Below are 20,021 nucleotides of genomic sequence, written 5' to 3'. Positions count from 1 at the left end.
GAATTCGGAATCACCGTCCCGTGGGGAAAGAGCCGGGAGGATCGATGGTCTCGGTCAACGTGATGGTGGTTCCGCCGAACGTCTCTGTGACGGTCGTCGCGTAGTTGGGGATGAGGCCTTTGACTGGGGTCGCGGCGGCTGGGGGGACGACGTTAGTGTGACCTTGGGATGACTCCGAGGTGGAAAACCGGTTTGGCGCACCGTGAGCAACGAGGGCAGCAGCCACAATGAAGACGTTGAATCCAAACTTCATTTTTCCGAAGGGGGGGAGCAGGTTCGTCTTTAAAAAAATGGGCTTTGCGAGACTTGATGCGGTTGACCGACTAGAGACCTGCTACTTATACGGACCCAAACGTGATCATCGCCCAGAGATTCCGTCACCTAGACTCACAACTGGTAAGAACTCGTGTTGTGCCAAGCCCCTTACAAATACTGCCGTGCTCAAGGCGGTGTACGCTCGGATCCGGATCTCGTCGCCTACGAACACACAATACATGTACTGTGCTTCTTGCATCGTGGCCTCGGGCCCACGAATGTATGTAGTGACTCACTTAGGGATGGACATGAGCCGGATAAACCCGCCTCGTGTCTAAGCAGACTGGTGTCTATCCCCGGACCGATGACCCTCTCCGTGTGCAAGCCGGAGACTTACACATCAGCATCATACGCCGGGGACAGCAGCCCGCGACTCTAGACGGGCATGGGGACAAGCAGTGAGACGGTGCAAGGTTTCAGTATGGCCTTGGTGAGGGTTGCGAGGAGAGCGAGTCGGGGTAAACGCCAGATACAAAGCTTGGCGGTCGTGAGCCCACATGTGCATCAAGGCTCCAGCGCGGAGTCAGCGCTTCTTGTGAACACATTCGGAGCCAGAGAATGGTTCCTCTTCGCAGTGCTAGCGCTGGCGAGTGCGCTGCACGCAGGCAGGCTCCATCGTGTATGCCCCAGTCCGGACACAAGTCTAGGACGTCGACAGCCTCAGTCCACATAAACGTGATCCCACGCAAGTCCGATCCGTGCCGGTGGGCACACAGTTCAGAGCGTGGGCTCTGGGAAGAATTGTGCGTCTCAGTGTGGCTCAGCCAAGGCTTCGATCGGGATCAACTTGATTGAGTCGCAGAAGGGCTTACCGCGAGCAGCGAGAGCAGTAGCAACGGAGAAAATGTCGAGACCGTGCTCCATCTCCTCGAGAGTTTTGTTCATTCGTGTAGAGTACCTAGAGCGAGTACCTGGAGCGAACTTCGTCCAATAGCACAAGTTCGTGCTGCTCAAGGTTGTATCGCACGCGTTTCAAGTACTGCCCCACTCACACTGGCAGTGGCGTAGGCTCAAACCGAGTGTTATCGCTTACCATAGCGCCATCAATGATCATGCACCCTGGAGAAGTCCGTATAATTTCCGCGATAACTGAAGAGCTTCTGAGTTCGCATCGTCGAGGTTGCGTCATGGACATGTCCTTGCGGTACATGCTAAGCTTCCCACCCCGCCTTCTCTGTAGGGTTCACTCAAAGCCTAGTGTAGACAATCAATGAGGTAGTAACAAGAGCATGTCGAAGGCGAGGGGACTCGGTCACGAGGACTGAAGCATGAATGCAGTGAGAAAGTGCAGAGGGCGAACAGAGAACTACGCTCACGATCTCAAAAATCTCCCAGGAGCCTCGGGCAACGTATGAATGCGCCTTTTAGTGAGCGGTGACGGTGGTGGGCTGGCCAGCGACCGTCTCCTGGCTCGGGGCGTCCGTAACGACGGTAAGCGTAGCGGTCGTCGTCGCTCCGTCGAACGTTGGACCGTGAGGGTGGTAGTGATCAAACAGTCCTCCGCATCGGGCGCAATGGCGGCGGCGACCCCGGTGGGATACGACAGGGCCCGTCTCGATGGTCTCCGGGAAGGTCGTCAGGGAGGTGGGTATGATGGCTGCTAAGGGAGTCACGGAGGACGGATTCGAAGACGTAGTCAGCGTGGCTTTGCAGGCCTGCGGACCGTAGGGTGGGGCGGAGACATGCTTACCGCTGGCTGCGAGGGCGGCTCCGACGATGACTGTGAAGTGCATGGGTAGATGACTGGTGATAGGACTTGAAGGTTCTTCTGCAGGCTCTGAGGGGGAGGGGACGAGGAAGCGGGAGTGCCGACGCGGCCAATCTCCTGGAGGTCTGCTATCATCTGTCTAGGGACGCTAGTGACCAAGGTCTTCCGAGGACGTAGTTCTAGATGTGATATAGTGAGCGAGGCTTCCCAATGTGATCGCTTTTCAACCTAAGTCCAGCGGGAAACGTCTCAGCACCGTTGCGCAGCTACTTTTCAGACGAGATGTAGCAGGACGAGGCGACGGTTCCGGCTTCTTCTCCGAGCAACAGTGGAGACGATGTGTACGGATATGCACACCGCAAGTAAATGCATCGAGTAAGTATCCCGCATTCAGCGCCATATTGAAACAGACTCGCCATCGCTTCTAGAAACACTCCCAGCCTGACATGGACAGATATCCAACATCTGAACGAATCTGGGATATTCTAAATGCCGTCTTGCGCGTCCCGAGCACTGCAGTTGTCGTCAGAGCCCATCAAGGCCGGAACGAGCATTGTGGTTTGCGGGAGCGCAACATGGTCCCAGGGGCGTCATGTGGGAGGACAAAAACACATATAGTCATGCTTGCAACGTCGCAATGGGAATGGGTTCAGTTCAATGCGATATAAGCTCGTTGTTTGCTAGATGATGATGTAGGGGCGTGGAGGAGGTAGAGCTGGGACTGCATGCCTCGGTCACTAGTACTGGGGCGAGGAAGCGTATCAGCCGAGGCTATCTGTGCGCAATGAGAGATACCGGGTGGTCTCACAGATGACTGAAACGTATGTACATACACGGCGGGCAAACACGGCGGGCAAACACGGCGGGCGATCTCTGTCAGAGTCTTCGAAGCCAAACTGAAGGCGAGTCGCGACGCTGTCAGCGCTTCAACGGTGGGAGTCATATTCGGACTCCGATTACTCCCAGTATAGTCTCCGTCGAGCTCCGATGACTGCTGCCGCTCGTTTCGAATGACATCGATACCGGTTACGAGTCGGCTACTTACTCGCTGGGAACGAGAATCAGTCTCGGGGTGGAACCATATTAATTGCTGCCTGTCCTGGTCTTCCATCTAGGTTGTTAATATGTGCGCTTCCGGATACGAGCAAGCAGACCGGGCAGGCTTGTCAACTACACGCGTTGATTCGAAGCTTCTGCAGTGCTTTCCGTAAGTTACCCCGAGTTGGGATTCTCCCTGAACATGACGGCTGTCGCTCATGAACATGTCATAGTGGTACCTCACTTACGGTCACGCAGGTGTAGCTGTCTGAGACCGCAAGCTGCCTTGCTCTGTGATAGTGTCCAGTGAGATGAGGCATCGGACTCGCACATGGTGCACGGACTAGTGCTCCCCGAGCTGCATGCTATGTAGGGCCGAGGGAAGGCGCTGTGCATCTTCCCAGATTGGGCAGGACGCAGGCTGGCTGCTATATGCGCCGGCTGGCTGCTATATGCGCCGGCTGGCTGCTATATGCGCCGGCTGGCTGCTATATGCGCCGGCGCGGGGCTCGGCGGATGTCAGGTGCAGGCACGCGAGACGCAATTCCGCCCGTCGCGGGAGGGGGACTGCCAACTCTGTCCGTACCCAACCTGCACGTCGCCCACCACTTTCCGGATCCCCGCCGCCCGTCCATGCCTTCCTCCATGCCTCCCTCCCCGTCCCCCGCCGCTGCCCACCTTCCCGCCTCTCTCGTCCACTACCACCCGACCCTCCCTTGCCCTCCTCCTTCGTGCCTTCCGCCCTCCACGTTCCCCCTCCATCCATCCTTGTGCTGAGCTAGCCTGAAGCATGTCCGGCCTCGACAGTACCTATGGCGCCCTCTTCATCGGCGTACTCGTCTCCGCGGTGTAAGTCCCCTCAAAAAGGGGTGGTCATAGTCCACCGTCACCGGGCGAATCCTGGAGGCGGTGTTGCCCTCGGATTCGCGTTTTCAGCATACCTGCGCAGAATCGCAGAAGCTCCCCAGTCGCGGGTCTGCTGTCCGCAATCCTGCCTCCCTACCCGGAATCGTGAACATCCTCGCCCGGGTGCAGGGGTATGGGACGATTCCGTAGGATGATTTGGGAGGCAATTTGGCCCCTCAAAATCACCATCTCAGCACAATCGTGCAGCACCGCGCAAGCTACCCTGGAGGAGCTTCTGCCCTGCAGACTCGCCTCGAAATCGCGCTCTCTGACCACCCTTCATATCCCCTTTCATTCGCAATCGAACTAACGGGCTTGGCTCCTAGACTGTTTGGACTTACCATGCTTCAGGTATTCGTCTATTTTCAGCAATACCCGGGAGACAGGCGGTGGATAAAGGTGGCTGTATTCTGGCTCTGGTGAGTCATGACTTGACCTCGACTGCGTCGCTGCAGTTGTCGTAATCGCGATTCCAGGTTCCTCGACGCCTTCCACTTCTCATTAAGCGCTCACTTCATCTACTTCTACCTCGTCATCAACTTCGACAACCCGTCCGCTCTTTTGACAGTGATATGGAGTTACAAGGTACGGATGCTATCACACGTGCGATCAAAATCCATGTTGACCCTCACCTAGCTCCGTACTATCATAGACGTGCGTATACTGTGACGTTCACCCTACTCGAGCTGATTTCCCGGCGCCAGGGGTTCGTCGTGATATCCGTACACACGTAAGCTCGCACATTTGACCGTGAACGTCCCGTATCTCATCCCATCTACAGCTTGTACACCTTCCAATTATGGACTCGTTCGTGCTCTCCACGCTCTGCTCCCGGGTTCCCAACCTGACGCTTGCATCTAGTGCGCGGTATCGACGAAGATGTAGAACCGTTCAAAGAGGAGGACCGACGGTGGAGCTCGCAGAAGGTCACGCTTCAGAAGTCGGCCGCTAGGTGGATTATGCGGCTAGTAGTCCCATATCTCGTGGTGAGTCCCCTGTGGCCGGAGAAATCTCGATTATACCAAACCATGCGTTCGCTAGGGCGTTCTGGTCGTTATAGGTTATGGTAAGTCAATCGTCTTCCCACGACAACCTCTACTTATGCTGTTTCGATCCACCAGCTCTTGTGATTGGTGCGCTCCGTATTGTCTGGCTGATGACCACCGCTGAACGCGAGTTTGTGTGCAGTTATGTGTAGTGAAACGTAAGTCTACCGCTTCCCATCTTCTTGTGTCACGGTTCTGATTATGCCACAGATATAGACTGGACACCTTCGACCGTCTATCGCACGCTCCCGTACGTTTCTCTTTTCCCTCTGTCCTAAGAATTATTCCGATCTTAACACGTCTTTGGCAGTTTGCAACATATGTGCCTCTAGTTTGCTCGACTTTGACAGACATCGTCATCGCCGGTTCGCTGTGTTACTTCCTCGCCCAATGTCAGACCGAGTTCGGAGCGTAAGTAGCCTTGTACATCCCCAGTGCCCGTGCTGAGGTCCGCGTCCGCCCTCCAGGATGAACGGTGTCCTCCGAAAGCTCATGTTCTATACCGTGAATACTGGTATTGTAACTAGGTCAGTCAGGTGGCGCGACCCATCTCATACAAACAAGCACTTATGTCTCCCGTTAGTCTATGTTCTATAATAGCTATCTCTATGGTAAGCACGCGACAGCATAGGCTGTCCCTTCCGCTGATTTCAAGTTTTCAGATGATCGCATACCCTGCTACGTTTATTACCGCTGCTATCGAATTCCTTGTCATCAAACGTGAGTGGCTCTTGGTCTTAGAGCAATGCGATGCTGACCCGCTGCAGTGTACATCAACTCCTACCTCGCAATGTAAGTCCTTGATTGGTCACCTCGCTGCCAACGCTCCGTTCACCCATCGTTCCCCGCAGGTTGAACGCGCGTGGCGGCATTCGCGACGGCCTTCATCACACGCCTCCCGGTTTCACCCCCAACGCGTCCTTCATCCTGCAGAACGTCGGCCCGCCTGAGCACAAACACCAGCTCTTCCTCTCAGGATTCCCGCCATCCTCCTCCTGCGTACACCTCGGCCACCCCGGACAGCCGCACATCCAGTTCCAGAGCATCCGCGAGCGGGACACGTGCCCGGCAGAGCTCTACGCATTCCAGTTCCCCACCCCAGGCCGCTCGGACAGCCTCGCCAGCGAGGAGCCGTTCCTGCCCCGCGCCCCGCGCCTGAGCCACCCGGACGTCGCCCTCCCCGAGTACGACGAGTCCGTCCGGCTCAGCCATCCTTTCGCCGCCGGGACTGGGGCCCAGACGCAGGTAGACCTGCCGACGCTCATGCTCGCGGAGCAGCTCGCGATCACGCCGCCCATGCCCGAGTCCGTCTCGCCCAGGTCGCGCCCCATCGACGCGCGGCCCTTGTCCCCCGAGCCAGAGCCTCGGCACGAGTACAGCGGCCCGTGGGCACAGCGGCGGCCGAGCTGCGCGCACTCGACGACGCTCAGCACCATCCCCTCCGTGTCCTCCCGAACCTCCGTGCCCTCCAGGGAACAGCACCACCCGCAGGACTACCCGTCGCCCCCGGAACGCGCGCTGTCGCTGTCCCCGCTGCATTTTGGGACCGCGTCGCTCGGCCCCGCCGCGTCGTTCGACGTGGACGTGGACATCGTCGAGGGCGTGGGGCCGCCGGTGGTGTACGCGCAGAGGGACAAGGACAAGTACTCGCGGATGGTGCGCTCGGGGCGCGGGTGGGGCTCGCGCAGCGCGTCGAAGCCGCGGCGGGCGCTGTTCGACGCCGAGCGGGGCGTCGCGGTGATGTGGGGGCTGCATGAGGAGCGGATGGCGCGTGCTGCTGCGTGAGGAGCGCGAGGCGAGTCGAGGGGAGGTTCGAGCCGATCTCGCATTTGACTGGGTACTGCCGGTGTGCATGCGCTCGAGTTAGTCTGCTTGTCAGGACATTTGCGGTGTGTTTTCGAGCTCAATGCTATCCTTCTGTTATGCGCGTCTGTCTTTGCGTGATACAATTGCAATATTCAAGTCTTTTTGTTGCGAAAGCTGTAGGTTCAGTAGCACGGCCTGAACATACAACAACATATGACTACGAGAGAAAATTACGTAATTGACAGCATAGCCAAGTGATTCAGGCGACCTGGGTTAGAATCTGTGGTTAGCTAGGGAACGTAGGTTCGAACCCTAACTGTATCATTTTGTCCATAGCTCTCGTCGATTAGCTCAAGGAGTCGCCTTGTCGCAGAGAATCTTGGCCCCTTTCTTGCTCCCTCCGACGGCGGAGAATATGCACGTTGCTAGTATGTGCACTACTGGGTACACTCATCTTCAAACATTCTCCATTGTAACCTGCTTGATTATTCCCCAGCATGGCTCGGCATATCGAACACCTGACCATTTGTAGACGAGCGCCTTGACAGCAGGTCTCCCTATCCTTCAACGTCGCGACAAGGACGACAACGATGACGGATCGATAATTCAGCCCCTAGCCGCGATATCGCCCGCGGCCGCCTTCTAGATGACCAGATCGGGGGAACACCAAGCAGTACGTGCTCACACACGCCGCGCTACGCCTTCTGTGGTGACTAAAATTTGCCCTCGGGCAGCTTGAAGGGTCGCCGAGGCTCCGCAGAATGACACCAGGCGGCCTCACCTGAGCAGGTCGGTGACTTGAGCGCAGGCTCTATCCTATCCTAGTCGGCCTTGCCCCGCACAAAGAGCTGCCGGGTGACACACCGGTTACTAGGGTTGCCGCCCCGATGCCGATTTACAATGCTAGCCCGGGGATCTCTCGAGAGTGACAATCGCACAAGATGCCGGAGTGCCTATATATGGGAGTGGTCTAACTGATCGAGGTTCACAAAACATCATCCCGCGATCACTAGGTCGATAACATAGCCACTACTATAAGCCAAGATGTCTCCTGCCCTCAGCGACATTCCAGTGGTAACGTCGCAGCAAGGCTTGAACAGCACAACTTGGACCCGCCCACCGCTGTTCAGTTCCCTCACGATACCCGAACTCTACGCGTTCCACGCAGAGAAGAGTCCAAACCATCCTGTTATCGTGTTCGATGACGAGCATGGTAATGTGCAAACGCTGTACCACAGGGACGTCTTTCGGGGTATCCGCAAAGCGGCGAAGATAGTTTCCGAACGGCTGCCTCAGACCATGCTCGATAACGATGGACATACCACCATTGGTATCCTTGCGGTCACTGGTACGTGCCGCTTCTCCGTGTCCGAGTTCGTCGTGCATCACTAAAAGATCACATTCAGATTCTCCGACGTACCTTACCATTCAGGTCGGGATCATGTACCTCGGCCACACGCCGTTCCCTATCTCTGCGAGAAACTCGTCGGTGGCCGTCGCGCATCTGATCAGGATCACTTCTCTTCGCCAACTCTTCGTTAGTCGCGATGCGGTTATGCAGCGCATCGCGCACGAAGCGAAGGAACAGCTCGCGCATGACGGGTATGAGGTCGAGTTGCTTCCCTTGCCGGAGTTCACCGACCTCTACAACGATGCCAATGAGCCGGGTATCCCCATGGGTCGCATCGTCCCAGATAAACCTGCTCTTATCCTCCATTCGTCTGGTACGTTCCTGAGCTGTTCTATAAAGGGTAATTCCTGGTCTGACATCGTACTGCACAGGATCCACCTCGTTCCCCAAGCCTATCACCATTCTGCATCGCACCTTCTCTCAGTGGGGTTACACGCCCTGTACGCCCGTGATTCCACCAATGCTGCCCGTCCCCGTCTGACATCTGCTTAGATTTCTCCAACACGGACATGTGCGGCCTGCGTGTCTCATTCCACGGTTTGCCGCTGTTCCGTGAGTCCATCCCCTCAATGATCCATACACTATCCGGCTGACGCCGTCAACAGACGTCATGGGAACATTCTCGATCGCCTGGATTGTACGTAACCAGTACTAGATGACGGTCAGGAGTGCTCACTTCCAGAATGACCACAGGTCGGGACAGGCGTAACGGCTGCCTTCTTTAGGCCCTCCTCGCCACCCATCGCGTCGACGCCTGAAACATTGTTGAACGCTGCCGTCGCTTCGAAGGTCGATGGCCTTGTCTGCGTACCTACCTTCCTCGAGGTACATCTTGCAGTTTTATTGAACCATTCCGACCTGACCAGAACTCGCAGACATGGGGACGCGATCCGGCCAACGTGCCTGTTCTTCAACAGTTGAGATTCATCGTGAGTGACTACACGGGCATCTGTTATAATCACTTGTCTGATGTTCACTGCACGCGCAGTTGTTCGCTGGCGCACCCCTCAGCAAGGAAATCGGGGGCTTGTTGCATAACAGTGGCGTGAGGCTGGCCACAGGCTTTGGGGCGTGCGTCATTCTCCTCTATCGTACATGCGTTCGGAGTGACAGTCCTGATTTCATTGTGCGTGTTCAGCACAGAGGTGGGGGCGCTCACGAGGGACATATTCCCGTCTGACCTAGCCCTCAGGGGCGAATGGGAGTACTTCGCCCTGACTCATGTTGTGGAGCAGGCTCGTATTTACCAGGAGGGCCAGCCGGGAGTCTTCGAACTCGTCATATTGGTCAGTCGGTCGATGCACATGCACATGCGCATTGCAAATGTGCTCATGATGCTCACGACTGCTTTGAAGGAGTCTGAGACCATGTGCCCAAATGTTTTGAACACCGAGGTTGACGGACGTCGGGGATACGCGACGAACGACCTTATGATGGAGCATCCGGAACACAAGGAGTATATGAAGGTCGTCGGTCGCAAGGACGACCAGATCATCTTGTCTACGGGAGAGAAGGTGTGCACCGACCACCGCATTGTCCTTGTAGAAGGATAACGTCTAATTTGCTATCGACAGACTAATCCAGTTCCCATGGGTAAGGCGGTGTTCACGTTGTACGCGTAGGCTCTGCTCAACGCGGTATTTTATAGAGGCGATATTGCTGCGAGACTCCAACATTGCTGCAGCCATCATCTTTGGTCGTGCACGCACGCAGAATGGCGTCATCATTCAACCTAAGGAACCATTCGACCCTAGCGACGAGGTGAAGTTGGAGGCCTTCCGGAATCAGATTTGGTGGGAATTTCCCCTCGCCTGCTCTCCTCATTCATATGAGCTCAATATCATGTAGGCCAACGGTCGAGCGCGTCAACGAGTTCGCACCCTCGCACTCGCGGTTGTTCAAAGAAGTTCGTCCCTGTGAAAGCTTCTATTATTGAGGGCTTAGGCTCACTCTCCATATAGCTCATCACAGTCACGAAGCCGAACAAGCCGTTCCAGTACACGGCGAAGGGAACGCCCCGTCGTCACGTCTCACTAGATGAGTACGCAGAAGAGATCGAAGAGCTGTACAAGAAGCTCGAAGAATCCTCACAAGTGGATATCCCTGTTCCCCCTTCCTGGTCAGCTGAGACTGTGCGAACGTACGTCCGAGGGGTGGTCAAGAAGGTTATGAAGGTGCCCAACATCGAAGATGACGACGACCTGTTCCAGCAGGGCGGCGATAGGTATGTTGCTCTGCGCCCCACTGTCTGTGAGATTCCGACTTACGAGGCCTAGTTTGCAAGCTACCTGGATCAGAAATACAGTGCTTCACGCTATCAGGACCACAACCAAGCTCTCCGTTCATGACATCCCACTGAACTTTGTCTACAACAACCCGAGCATAACCCAACTCGCTTTCTTCCTTCTCAGAATCCTGTCTGGGACAGCCGTAGGCAAGGAAGAAGAGCGTGCCTCTCGCCTTACGCAGATGGAGTCCATGCTGTCGAAGTATTCTAGCACATTTCCCAAGCCGAGCTGGCGCGGGACGTCATCCAGTAACGTCAGCCACAATGGCCACGGGCTTTCGCAAGAGACGATCCTCATCACGGGGACCACCGGCCGCCTCGGGTCTCAGCTGCTCACTCAGATCCTCGCGGAACCTGAAGTCGTGCATGTCTACGCCTTGAACCGTGGCGTTCCCGGGGATAGCGCAACCCTTGAGAAGAGACACCGTGAGGTGTTCCGTGCCTGGAACCTGGACGAGCACGTATTGGATGGTGGAAGGGTGACCTTCTTATCCGGAGACCTGTCGAAGCCAGGGTTCAACTTGGATCAGCGGACGTTCGAGCAAGTGAGAATGGTCAATTATCCTCGCATGTCAGTGTTTCTGATGATGTCCATAGTTACGCGCCTCCGTCACGGCTATCATCCAGAACGGTATGTGTCTCAGCACTCAGTAGTGTCATTTACTCTCTAAAACACATTCTAGGCTGGCGTGTCGACTTTAACGTCTCCTTGCCATCATTTGAGCCCCTCCTTGCTGGTGCACGCAATGTCGTCGACTTCGCTTTGAGCTCAGCTGTGGCGGGTGGGCCGAGGCTTCTTTTCGTCAGCTCTATCAGCGCGCTCTTCGGTAGGGCTCTTGTTGTCGTGAATGAAGACGCTTTCTAACCAAGAGCTACAGGATACTCGTCCACGACGCCGGCTCCCGAATCGCTTGAATATGGTCCAGAATACGCACTAGGGACTGGATATGGCGAGAGCAAGTGGATCACAGAACAAATGCTATGGCGGGCGACAAGGGAAACGGGCCTCCGCACGACATCCGTGCGTGTAGGCCAGCTGAGCGGCGACTCGCAAGTAGGTGGTTGGAATATTAAAGAGTGGATTCCATCTATCGTCCGAGCAAGCAAGCGACTAGGCCTTGCACCTGAAAGAGACGACGTGAGTTGACAACATCACATCGTGTCGGAGACCGTGTTAATGAGAGGATCTATTACTAGACTGTCTCTTGGGTTCCGATCGACATCGCGAGTGCAGCGCTTCTTGAGATGCTGTACAGTGACGAGCCTATCTTGCATCTCACCTCGCCCAAACCGGCCTCTTGGAACGACGTGTTCCAACCGATCGCGAAGAAAATCGCAGTCCCTCTCGTATCGACTGCAGAGTGGCTCGAGAAACTGAAGGAGTCTGCACGCGCAGCGAACGAGGTGCAATTGCAGACGGACACGCACGAGTCTGCGCATACTCTCATCGATTTCTTTGAGGCGTCCTTGTCGAACAAGGAAGTGTTATTTGCGACCCACAAGGCCTCAGCCGCTTCGCGTACTCTTGCAAGACTGGGGCCACTCGGTGAGGCAGATGCATTGAGGTGGGTGGCTTACTGGGAGAGCGTTGGGTTCTTGAATGTATGAGCTCTACACTCCGCGGTGGTATATATCATACATAAGGGTGGGTTCGGATCAGGCCATGTATATACGCGACATGCGACAGCGACCAGATTGTGTTGTTACTGGTAAATATCAAACGGGTCCAAGAATTTTCCACAAGCATATGTATTCGTTCCAGCTCCTTGAAGCTGGTCTCCTACGATCATGTGTTCCCCGTGTCTCTAACGATTTAGACTCCCTTCACAGCCTAGAACTCTCAAAATGGTTCGTTATACCCGCTACAACATCCCATATTACTTCAGCTACAAGCCGCGGAGATTGCTGGATGGCCTAAGGTACATATCAGTGAGTCAACATACACTTATAATGAACAAGGGGAACGCACTCTTAGTCCAGTCCTGGGTAGGTATCTGATTGAGGCAAGACTTTCGACTTCGTTGCTGACCGCTCGCTGGAACTCTTGAGTTCTGTGAAGCCTGAAATCTTAACTCCGAACACGGAATCTCTTTGCATTCGAACTTACGCCGTCGACTGTATCTCACCGAATGCCACGTGCACGGGGACACGGTGGCCCAAGTGGCGTAGATGCTGCAGCATGGGCTGAACCTCGTACAGCAACTGCATGGCCCTCCGCTCTATCGTCCTCGGATATACGAGCGTTACGCCTTCTGTTTCGAGTGGGTATGCTCGAGATGGCAACGAAGTAACTCCGGATTTCTAACGATATGTCAGACCCGTAAGCACATCAACCGTTTTTAGGAAGGACCTTACCACAAACTGCTCAAGCACTTGAGGATGCCAACTCCGATGATACTTCTCCGCCTTGAGATATCGAAGCGCCTCTTCACGGCTCCTCCAGATATCGGGTATAGTCTTGCTATACTCCGCATATTGCGATGCCTCTCTCCGGGCGTCAGCATTGACCTTGATCAATTGCGCGCTGTAGAACCATGGGTTTATCAGGATGATAGAGGTAAACGGGACTCCGGACGGCTCCCGGAACATCATCGTGGATAGAACACTATGAATTAGAGGAGGGGTTAGACGTGATGTTCGAGAGGATGTCTTAGGCACTGACGCAGTAACTGCCCCTCCGCATTGGCCTACTAACACAAACCTTGGCTTAAGCGATTGTGCGAGGAGTCCTGATCGGAATAGAGCCAAGACAGTCAAGGCGTACGTGCGACACACTGTTCAATGGGCGTTGATAGGCTGTCATGTGCGTAGAATTCATGGAAATCACTCACTCACCGGCTCTACCCGTCCTCTCAGCACGGTCTCGTTCAATAACGCACTCTGGCCGTGGTCAGGACACTCGATTGACCAAACTTCACAGATAGTCGGCCTTTGCCTCAGCCCAGGACCTGCTTTCTCAAGCTCGAACAACCGCTCGATGGTGGGTTCCCATTGTTCTTTCACTATGCCAGTTTTGAGCGGGGAGAGCTTGATAACGGTGCAAAGACGTACCACAGCCAAGCCCGTGTAAGAGTAAGATCGTTACCGAATCGTTCCTGGAGAGCGCCTTTCTACCGCCCGCATTTGGGTTGGCAGGCAACCTGTAGCGCTTCACATACGTCTCAAGATCTTCGCCATGGGCTTTCAGACTGAGGATGTGGGTATCTACAGCTAGACTGGAGGGCATTGTGGGAATAAGGAAGGGAGGAAGGCTGAGGTCCACAGACAACAGACCTTGCACACTTTTAAATGCGATGTTCTCGTAACCGAAACGTAGGCGCACCGACAAGTGGCGCATGAACGTTCATGAACCCTCCTGAACTGAGCGCCGCTGGTATACAAAAGTACCGTAAAGTCATGGACTGGACGCCGCTGTTATGATTGCATTGCACATTGGAAGTAACAGTGTCAGTGTTTTCGCCCACATGAAGTGTACAGAACTCGGCTCGTGTCATGGTGAAGACGTATCACTGCCGGCATAGCACCGGCACAGTTAGGTAGCACTTCGTGCGAAGTCGAGAATGGGACGACCGTGATGCTGCGCCTACGGACCATAGGCCAGGTGTGGCGGTTGCTTGTAGACTGGCCCGAATATTGGAATGTCTTAGCTTGAATTCGTCCGTTATCCGCCCTACCCTTCATATAAACACGCTTCCACGATTGAACGAGTCTATATTAGGGATACAAAACGACACTGTTCATGCAGTGAGCCCTGGAACGATTACAGCACGGAATTTTGCAGATGAGCGACGATTGTAAGCCTCCTGAGCTTTCTCCAAGGGGAACTTCTCCACCAAGCATTTTACATCGTGCGTGCGAGCGAACGCGACGCAATCCTCGCTGTCGGTAGCATGCCCGACCGCCCAGCCTCTGATCGACAGGCGCTTCCCCAGTAGCTGGGCTAGCACGCGGAGACCGTCAGCGCCCAAGTAGCAGTCAGCGATCATCGACTAACTCACTCGGCGAGATTGTCATGGGCTCGGACTCGAGCATGAGCAAGAGCAAAGTCCCGTCCACAGCGAGACCAGGTATAAGCTTCTGGGCGGCATCCGAGCTGGGGGCAGTGCACATAATGACCTTGGCGCCACCGAGAGCCCGGAGTGCCTCTGCTTGATCCACCTTTGAGCCATCGACGTACTCGTGTGCACCCAAGGAGCGAGCCAGCGATTCCTTTCCTGGACCAGAAGACAGTGCAATGACACGGAAGCCCATGGCCTTCGCGATCTGGAGTGCCAGGTGACCCAGCCCGCTATGGATCTGCGATCAGAGGAGGGAATGCGAAGCTAAGGGAAGAACCTACCCAATACCCTGGACAGCGACATAATCTGGCGGACGCGCGTTCATGTGCCGTAGAGCATCTCAATACGCCCATTCGTATCAGCCACTGGAGAAACGAGACCCAAGGGTAATCAACCTACTGAAACAGGTCACAGCCGCACATAGAAGTGGGGCCGCCTCAGCTGGGTCCAGGTCGTCCGGAAGTGCGGCAACAGCCTCAGACCTCAGAATTGCGTACTCGGCATATCCGCCATCTCGTAAGGTCCCTGTACGCGTCGTTCGTAATCAGTGCGAAGAGGTCCATGCATTAATCAACGTACCGTTGATGGTCTTCTTCTCGCAGGTGATGTAGTCGCCGACGCGGCATCGAGAGCAGCTGAGGCAGTGGCCGCCATGCCAGCCGCCTCCTACGCGTTGACCCAGCGTCCATATCTTCTCAGTTGCGGGGATAGCAACGACGTCACCGACTATCTCGTGGCCCGGAATGCGAGGGTACTGGATGGGGATCCGGAACGTCCCCCGAGCAGCCTCATCGCTGATGGATAGATCAGCTTGAAGAGCTGCGTGGACGGCAGCTCATGAGTCCCTGCTCACCTGCCACATACGCCACATGCAAGTATTTTGACTACAATCTCGCCTTCAGTAGGGTCTCTCCACGGGACGGTAATTCTTTGGAGGTCCCCGTCCTTCTGGAGGAAAGCGTAAGCTGGGTAGGAGTCAGGATGAGGAAGAGACCGCGCCATCGCTGCTATGCTAATGGTGACGACTTTCTGCGGATGCTTCGAGCGTTCTTATATGACCCTCATTCTCATCGATGCTTCTCATCTACTGAACCTAGATCGCGGCGGGATCGCCCGCTCAATTTAAAGTTATGTGAGGCGTGGTGGATTAGGGCTGCTTCTGGCCTCCGGTTCTACCATAGCGAACTCCTAGGAGTGGATGAGGAAGATCGTCTACTGCCCAACTCCGGAGAATTGTGCGCTTCCAACGTCCACCAGCCTGCATCGGACTTGAACTGGTATCTATCTTTAGCTCGCTTCTCCTCCAAACAGACGGAGCAACATACCTCTGCCCAGCGGCTCCTGAGCAAAGCATAACAGTGCATGACCACCGATCGCGGCGAGTTTATATGCCCTGAAACGGGTTCGCCGCTCGATGAGGCACGAACACTCGTCCAACAACGACATACAAGGAGACATGTCACACGCTGCTTGGATGATGCAGGTCGGCGTTGAGAATCGTATATATCTTAGCCCCCAGAATATCCCATCTGGGAGCTAGCATTGACCGTGAAAAATATGTGCACTCACAACCTGTTGATAGTCGATACGAGACCGCTGCATTGTCAGGCATCCGGTGGCGTGTCCCTGCGAGCTCGGCAGGTGGGGTATACGCGACTCTCATGCCATAGTCTGTCACGTTCGATGCAAAGGATGATGTATTATGACTTCGGCAGGCATAGGGACTAGCTTCTCATGACGGAGATTAGAAGAACAAGTTATGCTGCGAGGTTGAGTCGCGCCGGTGGTTTTCACCAACCGGCCCTAAACCCAGGTCATGTTCACGTGCGGGTTCGCCACCAAGCGCCCATGGCACTTCAATCGACTCGCATGCTGCTATTCGGCCTGGTATATGGATTGACTGATCTTGACTACAACAGGGCCTCGCCAGCATGCACGCATTGTGATTTCTTCATATATTGCATGAGCATAAATGATCCAAGTGAGTTATATTGCCTGTATGGACGACACACGGCGGTCACTTTACTTCTTCGTTCTTCAAGATGATGTGTTCTCCATCGCCTCCAGATTCACCGTCTACTCGGGAAGATCCTGCTTTCTTCTGTAAAGGTCTGAGTTTCTGTGAATACGTGGCCTGTCACACTTCAGGACACCCTCGAATCGCCGATTGCGCCTACCCGCCGCTAAAACGACTGCCACGAGGTGGCTCTTCACCTCAGAAGCGACGCAAGGTGTTGCAGGCGACAATTACGCTCAGGGAACTGTTGGTAGCGAGCCATTTTCCTTTGCGAGCTGTCACAAGTGGGCTCGCCTATTACCGCCTATCCGGCTTGCGGAGACGGCGAAGGCAAACGTCTAATTCGCTATCGGCACCGTCGTGGTATAAAGCCCTTCTCTGCCCACCAGGAAACGTCGTTCCTCCGCGTCTTCCTAGGTCTCCACCTTGATCCCCGCCCACGTCACTCTTTTCAGTCCTTACCCTTTGTCGCTCGTGATCACGATGATGCACCTTAACTTCATCCTTGCCGCTCTCGTTGCTGGTGGTATGCTATTTCTGCGACCATAGAGACCCTTGCGCTAATTGAATTGTGTACATGGCTCAGCCTCCGCTGTGCCCATAGACACTACGTCTCTCGCTTCCCTCACCACTTCTATACATGCCAACCCGGCTGAGCTGCGTTCTGTCAACAGCCCATCGAGCGTCTTGAATACTGTCACTGCTCCTCAAGTCATTACATCTGTGCCTGCTGCCGCCGCAACGTCCGCGAAGTCGGTCCCGAGTTCCATATGGCAACAACACGAACGCCGCGTCCTCGACTTCGACAGTGTCCGCCTACCAAAGACCTCCGTTGGCGCCGTACCTCTGCCTCCCTTTGGCAACGGCGACAAGACCATCGCGGTGCGCGCGGCGACAGATCCCGTGGGGAGCATCCCCACCGTCATCGTGCCTTTGCCGACCGCGACGCCCCCGAACGCTCACTTACCTCGCGCGGATGCAGCTGCTGGCGTTTCCGTCTCTGCTGCTGATGTCGAAACCGGCTGCGAGGGAGAGGTCAACGCAGAGCTCCACGCGCGTACCGTTGGTCTCTCGCGCACTGCGGCCGTCGTTCCTCGCCCACACACCACCGTAACCCTCAACAGCATTAAGGTGCGCCATGTCACTATCCCGACTGGTGCCGCAAACGTGGTGGATGTAGCCCCCAAGGTTACTGGTACGGCAGCCGCGGCTGTCCATGCGTCTGCGTATTTGAGTGCGGCGTGAAAGATTGCGACGGTATGTAAAGTCATGTACATTGCGGCGTTATATTCGCTGACAAGTTGCTTGTCCACAGACGCTACTTTGAATGGCGAAGACGATCGGGTCGCGGACGGACGTCATAAGCTGTACACACGCATAATCAGTCCTGGTTTACAATATACCAATCTCGTAACTCTCTACCGTTTCCATTGAATCGAGTGTAATCGCTGGAACCACGGTGCAGGCCGGATTGTTTATGCTCATTGACAGACCATTGACGGCAGTATCAGTACATGAGATGACGGGAGTCTGTTGGTACTGGCTATGCGCCCTCCACTTTCAAACTTGAGTGAGGCGAAGACAGTTGCTCATCATGTCCCCACTGCAGCGCTGCGGTTCTAAACAGGATGACCCGTGCTTTCTTTCCACGACGTACGCCCGTATGATCTCTCGTTCCTGTGTAGAATCTGGGGTGGAGAAGGATCATGTGTGATTCGGCGAATACGGAGGAAGGACAAGGCTCGAGTAGCCTACAACGAGGTATGTAAACCTCTGGGATATCGGGCCAGGGAGGTATGAGACCTCCCAGTCACGCATATGATTGGCTGTTAGCCTGGGACATCAATACGGGCGCATCAGATTTTGATAGCTAGAACGGTCTACGTACTCGAGGCAACTTCCAGGAGCTCAAGTAAAAACCGTACTCCCTCTGAGGAGGTCGCAGTAATTGACGAGGCAGCATTTTTCCAACAGATGCAGAGTGTTGTGCAGGCGTGGCGGGTGAGGAGGGTGGGGGACGCGCGACATTGAAGACCGCCGGCGCCGGCGCTATGGGCGCATCAGCGCGCAAGTTTTGATGATCAAAGTGCCCCAATTGGTATTGTGGCGCTTGATGCAAGATTTTAGGGTTTGCGCGAAGAGGACCCGCCATTTGTGCTCCCTCCCCTCCCTCGCTGCGCTCGGGGGGTCCCCCGAGCCGGGAGCACTCAGGCGGGCACTCTAAAGCCTCGTTCGCGCGATAAATACAGACGGCCTCCCCTCTTGGGGGAGGAGGAGGTGTGAGTATCGCCTAACCCAAACCCAAACCCAAACCCTAACCGAACCCAAACCCGAACCCAAACCCGAACCCTAACCGAACCCTAACCGAAACTCTAACCGACGCGTATCACTAAGACCGCGTGGGTTGGGAGGTTTGATACCTGCCTGGCCCGATATCCCAGAGGTTTGCAAACCTCGTTGTAGTCTCTACAAGGCTCTACATCAACGACAGTTGTATAGACCAGCGAACAAGGGTATAAAGATTACGAGAGTCGAGAACGAGGCTGTACGTATATCTGGCATACACACATTCTGATGTATCTATACATATGGGAAGCGAAGCGGAACAAGGGTAGTCGGTTCCCTGCGTGGGTCGATTTGAAGTCGTCCGGGATGATGTCCTGTACTCGGCGACCCAAGACAGTCCCATTCTATCCTGTAGACCATAACATTGTCCCGTCTGGAGTGAATGCAACATGCATGACCGCGTCGCCGTGATCAGAGAGCGTCGCCATACAAGACCCATCGCTGATCCTTCACACCCTCACCGTCAAGTCACTGGATGCAGAGGCGATATACCTCCCACACGGGAAGAAGCATGCTGCTGACACCAACCTCTCGTGCCTCTCGAGCGAGTGGATCGTGGCACCATTACGTGCGTTCTATGTCTTCACTGTCTTGATGGCAGCGGTGGTATGCTTGGCATCAGATATGTCTGTACGAGAAGAGTGTATCAGTGGGCAGGTGACGGGGAACGACCAGCTACGTCCTCGTATTAGAGGCTAGACGATCCGACGTCCGCTGGTCTGTAGAAAGAGAAGCACATCCGCAAGCAGGTATCTCAAAAGCGCTAGAGTAATGATGAGGAACATCAGCAAAAGTGCAAAACGATCTTCCATGATTGGGTCGATTGGCCATGGGAGCTAAAATCGTGCCAAATTGGTTTCGAAGCCAATTGGGCTAATTGGTCCGTTCTGCGTGAATTCGGAGGGAGGCATCGCCTTGGGCGGGATAGATGATCGCAATTCTGTATGTATACGGGCGAAGGTCTCCGAAGGAAGTCCAATGTTATACACGAGCATATAGCGAGGAAGCAGTGTTACATCACCATGTTCTTGCGTTCGGTATCGTGACTCTGTGTGATTACAGTAACAACAACAGCGCAAAAAC

General features: G+C 55.0%; 7 protein-coding genes across 7 annotated transcripts; 3 read left to right on the top strand and 4 right to left on the bottom strand.

Annotated features, from left to right (window-relative positions):
- Positions 1-10: 10 nt before the first annotated feature.
- Positions 11-253, bottom strand: DICSQDRAFT_170198 (uncharacterized protein; the record flags this gene model as incomplete). The annotated part of the gene is made up of 2 exons (XM_007365831.1): positions 11-138; positions 202-253. 2 exons carry the CDS (start codon positions 251-253, stop codon positions 11-13), a joined length of 180 nt encoding a protein of 59 aa, XP_007365893.1.
- Positions 254-1,679: 1,426 nt separating this feature from the next.
- On the bottom strand, positions 1,680-2,048 carry DICSQDRAFT_170197 (uncharacterized protein; the record flags this gene model as incomplete). Its single annotated transcript, XM_007365830.1, has 2 exons — positions 1,680-1,912; positions 2,006-2,048. The coding sequence occupies 2 exons, from the start codon at positions 2,046-2,048 to the stop codon at positions 1,680-1,682; spliced, it is 276 nt and encodes a 91-aa protein (XP_007365892.1).
- A 1,803-nt stretch (positions 2,049-3,851) lies between these two features.
- On the top strand, positions 3,852-6,755 carry DICSQDRAFT_86359 (uncharacterized protein; the record flags this gene model as incomplete). The annotated part of the gene is made up of 17 exons (XM_007365829.1): positions 3,852-3,910; positions 4,294-4,386; positions 4,444-4,552; positions 4,604-4,621; positions 4,672-4,697; positions 4,749-4,774; positions 4,829-4,953; positions 5,009-5,033; positions 5,089-5,100; positions 5,156-5,171; positions 5,224-5,263; positions 5,324-5,424; positions 5,481-5,540; positions 5,597-5,624; positions 5,676-5,733; positions 5,781-5,805; positions 5,865-6,755. Coding segments are annotated over 17 exons (1,710 nt in total), but the record flags the coding sequence as incomplete, so codon positions are not given.
- A 1,108-nt stretch (positions 6,756-7,863) lies between these two features.
- Positions 7,864-12,125, top strand: DICSQDRAFT_60604 (acetyl-CoA synthetase-like protein; the record flags this gene model as incomplete). Its single annotated transcript, XM_007365828.1, has 19 exons — positions 7,864-8,167; positions 8,226-8,543; positions 8,602-8,670; positions 8,723-8,782; positions 8,836-8,867; positions 8,924-9,055; positions 9,106-9,159; positions 9,219-9,301; positions 9,369-9,516; positions 9,586-9,744; positions 9,805-9,823; positions 9,879-10,023; positions 10,079-10,136; positions 10,192-10,454; positions 10,507-11,062; positions 11,115-11,148; positions 11,201-11,344; positions 11,396-11,655; positions 11,715-12,125. 19 exons carry the CDS (start codon positions 7,864-7,866, stop codon positions 12,123-12,125), a joined length of 3,249 nt encoding a protein of 1,082 aa, XP_007365890.1.
- A 495-nt stretch (positions 12,126-12,620) lies between these two features.
- Positions 12,621-13,517, bottom strand: DICSQDRAFT_60685 (uncharacterized protein; the record flags this gene model as incomplete). The annotated part of the gene is made up of 4 exons (XM_007365827.1): positions 12,621-12,818; positions 12,873-13,122; positions 13,180-13,291; positions 13,349-13,517. Coding segments are annotated over 4 exons (729 nt in total), but the record flags the coding sequence as incomplete, so codon positions are not given.
- A 737-nt stretch (positions 13,518-14,254) lies between these two features.
- On the bottom strand, positions 14,255-15,577 carry DICSQDRAFT_60510 (GroES-like protein; the record flags this gene model as incomplete). Its single annotated transcript, XM_007365826.1, has 6 exons — positions 14,255-14,457; positions 14,516-14,805; positions 14,857-14,914; positions 14,975-15,100; positions 15,155-15,369; positions 15,429-15,577. The coding sequence occupies 6 exons, from the start codon at positions 15,575-15,577 to the stop codon at positions 14,255-14,257; spliced, it is 1,041 nt and encodes a 346-aa protein (XP_007365888.1).
- A 1,063-nt stretch (positions 15,578-16,640) lies between these two features.
- On the top strand, positions 16,641-17,970 carry DICSQDRAFT_136623 (uncharacterized protein). Its single transcript, XM_007365825.1, has 3 exons — positions 16,641-17,118; positions 17,179-17,849; positions 17,908-17,970. Exons 1-2 carry the CDS (start codon positions 17,076-17,078, stop codon positions 17,835-17,837), a joined length of 702 nt encoding a protein of 233 aa, XP_007365887.1. The 5' UTR covers positions 16,641-17,075; the 3' UTR covers positions 17,838-17,849; positions 17,908-17,970.
- Positions 17,971-20,021: the final 2,051 nt, after the last annotated feature.

Source organism: Dichomitus squalens (genome assembly GCF_000275845.1).
Source record: "Dichomitus squalens LYAD-421 SS1 unplaced genomic scaffold DICSQscaffold_14, whole genome shotgun sequence".
In the NCBI taxonomy this organism is placed as follows: Eukaryota; Fungi; Basidiomycota; class Agaricomycetes; order Polyporales; family Polyporaceae; genus Dichomitus; species Dichomitus squalens.
The sequence above is the reverse complement of the archived record's forward strand: the minus strand, read 5'-3'. Positions and strand labels throughout refer to the sequence as shown.

What these genes read in the sequence shown, in the direction of transcription:
- DICSQDRAFT_136623 (XM_007365825.1), top strand. Translation starts at nt 17,076, where the DNA reads ATGATGCACCTTAACTTCATCCTTGCCGCTCTCGTTGCTGGTG. An exon ending in TGCCGCTCTCGTTGCTGGTG is followed by an intron (nt 17,119 to 17,178) that starts GTATGCTATTTC and finishes TACATGGCTCAG; the next exon opens with CCTCCGCTGTGCCCATAGAC.